Source organism: Papaver somniferum, chromosome 9 (genome assembly GCF_003573695.1).
Source record: "Papaver somniferum cultivar HN1 chromosome 9, ASM357369v1, whole genome shotgun sequence".
In the NCBI taxonomy this organism is placed as follows: domain Eukaryota; kingdom Viridiplantae; phylum Streptophyta; class Magnoliopsida; order Ranunculales; family Papaveraceae; genus Papaver; species Papaver somniferum.
The window spans coordinates 200,395,346-200,398,444 of record NC_039366.1 but is presented as its reverse complement, the minus strand read 5'-3'; the positions used below and the strand labels follow the sequence as shown (position 1 = coordinate 200,398,444).

The 3,099-nt window shown below is 36.3% G+C and overlaps 1 protein-coding gene across 1 annotated transcript; it reads left to right on the top strand.

Annotated features, from left to right (window-relative positions):
* Window positions 1–607: 607 nt before the first annotated feature.
* LOC113313100 (DNA-repair protein XRCC1-like) lies at window positions 608–2,834 on the top strand. Its single transcript, XM_026561822.1, has 7 exons — window positions 608–617; window positions 700–794; window positions 1,406–1,514; window positions 1,637–1,722; window positions 1,943–2,053; window positions 2,192–2,278; window positions 2,373–2,834. Exons 1-7 carry the CDS (start codon window positions 608–610, stop codon window positions 2,712–2,714), a joined length of 840 nt encoding a protein of 279 aa, XP_026417607.1. The 3' UTR covers window positions 2,715–2,834.
* The last annotated feature ends 265 nt before the right edge of the window (window positions 2,835–3,099 follow it).

Below are 3,099 nucleotides of genomic sequence, written 5' to 3'. Positions count from 1 at the left end.
TTCAAGTTATCTCTCTTATATTCAATCGGGCTCACAAATTATTATTTGTTTGATTGTGGATTAAATTGAGAGATTGACATATAACTCTTTGATATACTTTTCTTAAGATTGAGTCGGACTGTCTAGTTGATTCTCTTGAAAGTATATTGTAGTTAGTCCATACAGATTGCTAATCGAAATATTGGGTGAGGTTGTTAGACCCTCGCTTTTTCAAGGGGCATCACTGCTGTTACAGAATCCCATTCTATCAATCGTCTTCTTTTTGAAGATAATTGCCTCATTTATACTCATGTTACTGTAACCAGTTTGAATAATATACTTCAACTAATGGAGAATTTTAGTTCAAAATCTTTTGTAAGATATTTAAAGCCTTAAACAGGTAATATCGTATTCATATGAGACTATATTCCCGCCGTTAAGGGGAAGAAGGTAAGCCGTAACAGGAAACAATTTGAAATGGTAATATCTTACAAAATTATGGAAACAAAAATTTCCAGATAGAGACGGTAATATTTATGCCACGATCAGGAAAACTAAAATGGCACCAGAAGTTGGCATATCAACCCGCCACCAAAAGTTGGCATGAGTAAGGCTGATAACCTTTAATATGACATGTCGTATGTCGACAAACTTAAGAGCTCTTCCCTAAATCATGGAGATCAATGACACCTAATAATGGCTGCATTAAGCAATGTTAAGATTGGAATTCAGATTGCACACTTCTCGTATGTGCATTTGCGAATACTCCGAAGTTTCGGCAAGTGGAGTCGGATGGTGGAACTATTATTTCAAAGGTATTGTTTTGATTTTGAAGTGCAATTTGTTCATTCTATTTTCAAAACTTTGGATTCTGATATGCTTTAATGTTTAGAAAGGGTATTAGTTATTTAGTTTGTTACGATATTGTGATCAAGATTGTCTGCCTTTACCTTTAGATTAAGAAACAATGTCTCTCATTTCTATCTTTTAGCATCCTTGTTTTGTAATTCAGACTCTATCCTGTAGAGACGCAAGATGCTGTTTGTTTCTTTGTGCTTTTAAACTACTTTGATCAAAATAATTGTTGAAGGGACAGTTCCGTTTAAGATGGATATTGCCCCATCTTACAGACCTCAAATAGAAAGAAGAGAGGGATGATGGAAAAGAAAACACTCACATACAGACACAAAATGGAGGAATTTTTGGGTGCAAAATTTATTACATTCGTCTATCAGGTTATGACCAATAGCATTTACCTAGCACGTAGGACTTCTACAACCACGTGGCTCTAATAGACTAGTCTTGTAGGTTGTCTTGGAGAATAATGTTCCACAGTTATTTTATTTTATTTTCTACGTATTTTACTAATTACCAGGAGGGGAGAAAATATCTGACGCTATAAGCGATGCGTGCCTTTCCTTCTCAGGGGTGGATTTCTGAATGTCATAAGCAGAGACAGCTTGTTGCTATTGAACCTTACCTTCTTCATGCTGGAAAGCCGTGGCGTAAAACCTTAACTCGCGATGCTAAGAGAGGTCAAATAACTAAATATGGCTAAAGTGATACAATTGTTAGCGACATGCTATATTACCTTGTTTGTGGATGTTCTTTCGCCTGTGGATACTATCTGTTATGTCATGACTTCTTGTGTTTGCAGATCTTGAAACTACCCCAACTAGTCAACCCAAAAAGCAAGCTAAAGAAAGTTCAAATCGAAAAGCAAGTGCTTCTGCCTCTTCAAAGGTTATTACTACAGTGCTTACATGAACGTACATAGGACATGTTCAGCTTTCCCTGCCTAAGTAGCTTAATCCATTCCCATAACATGTCCCGGAAAAATCTTTGTAAACTTTTTTTTTTTCCTTTTTTTGTGTGTGTACATCACTAAATAATATGTGGACTTTGTACAATTACTATGACATATGTTCGTTCTAATTTATTATTTACTCTCCAAATCAAGCAGGATGGATCTCCTAATTCTGTTAAAGAACACCTTGCTCCTTCTAAGGTTAAAAGATGGGCCATGGATGACTTGAACAAAACCATTTCATGGCTGGAGGGTCAAGATGAAACAGTAAGTTGCACTAATGTAAACATAGTCAATGCCTTGATGGTTGAATGCATGCAAAATATATTTAGAAGTGTTCTTGATTGCTTAGGTAGATGTATGAGGTCCATTCCGCCAAATCTTACCCTCATTGTATGTTTACAGCCGGAGCCTAGTGAAGTTAAGAAAATAGCTGTGGAAGGAATTCTTACGTGTTTGCAAGATGCAATAGACTCTCTTGAACAAAACCAGGTTTGTGTAGTTTTTCTGAAATGGCAATGTATTAAGGACTATTTGTGTTTTTCATTCATTGACTTGCCTTACCTTCGAGTAACACTTGTTTTAGGATATCAAACAAGCGACAGAGCAGTGGAGATTCATTCCTCGTGTAGTTGAGGAATTGGTCAGGATTGAGGATACAAGAAACAACAACAGTTCATTCTCGAATGAAGATCTTTGTCTACAGGCTATGAACTGTAAACAAATTTATGAGATGGAATTCGACAGTTTCCTTGGCGAAACTACTGAAAGGAAGAAAGAACAAGAGACTGCTGAGAGATCTATGAATGGTGAGACAACTGATGTCAAGTCCAAGGATGCAGCTTATGACAGTGATTCCACAATTGAAATGACAGAAGAAGAAATAGATTATGCTTATAAAACGGTAGCTTCCAAGATTTGTAGATGATGAGTAAAGCTAAACTCGACTATAATGAAATTAGATTATACAGCTAAGAATGGTTGCATGTGTGTGGGGGACTTTTTTAATCTTTTATTTATTTAATTGTTAAATAGAAGTTACAAAGCTTCATCGTCTTGCATACAGACATAACCGGTGGGCTAATACTAGGGTAATTTCATACTTCGGATGAAAAAATACCCAACATATACCCAGCCCAAACCTGTCGGTTAACTGCTGATAAGAATCACTAGTGTTGCCTATAGATTTTCCTTGACAATCTTGCTAGTCTGAGTATATCCAGAGGTACAAATAAGAACATTGATAAGAATCACTAGTGTTGCGTATAGATTTTCCTTGATAATCTTGCTAAGCCATTTAGCTAGTGTTGCGG

Coding starts and splice junctions, on each gene's coding strand:
- LOC113313100 (XM_026561822.1), top strand. Junction 1,723..1,942: donor GTGCTTCTGCCTCTTCAAAG/GTTATTACTACA, acceptor CAAATCAAGCAG/GATGGATCTCCTAATTCTGT. Junction 2,279..2,372: donor ACTCTCTTGAACAAAACCAG/GTTTGTGTAGTT, acceptor CACTTGTTTTAG/GATATCAAACAAGCGACAGA.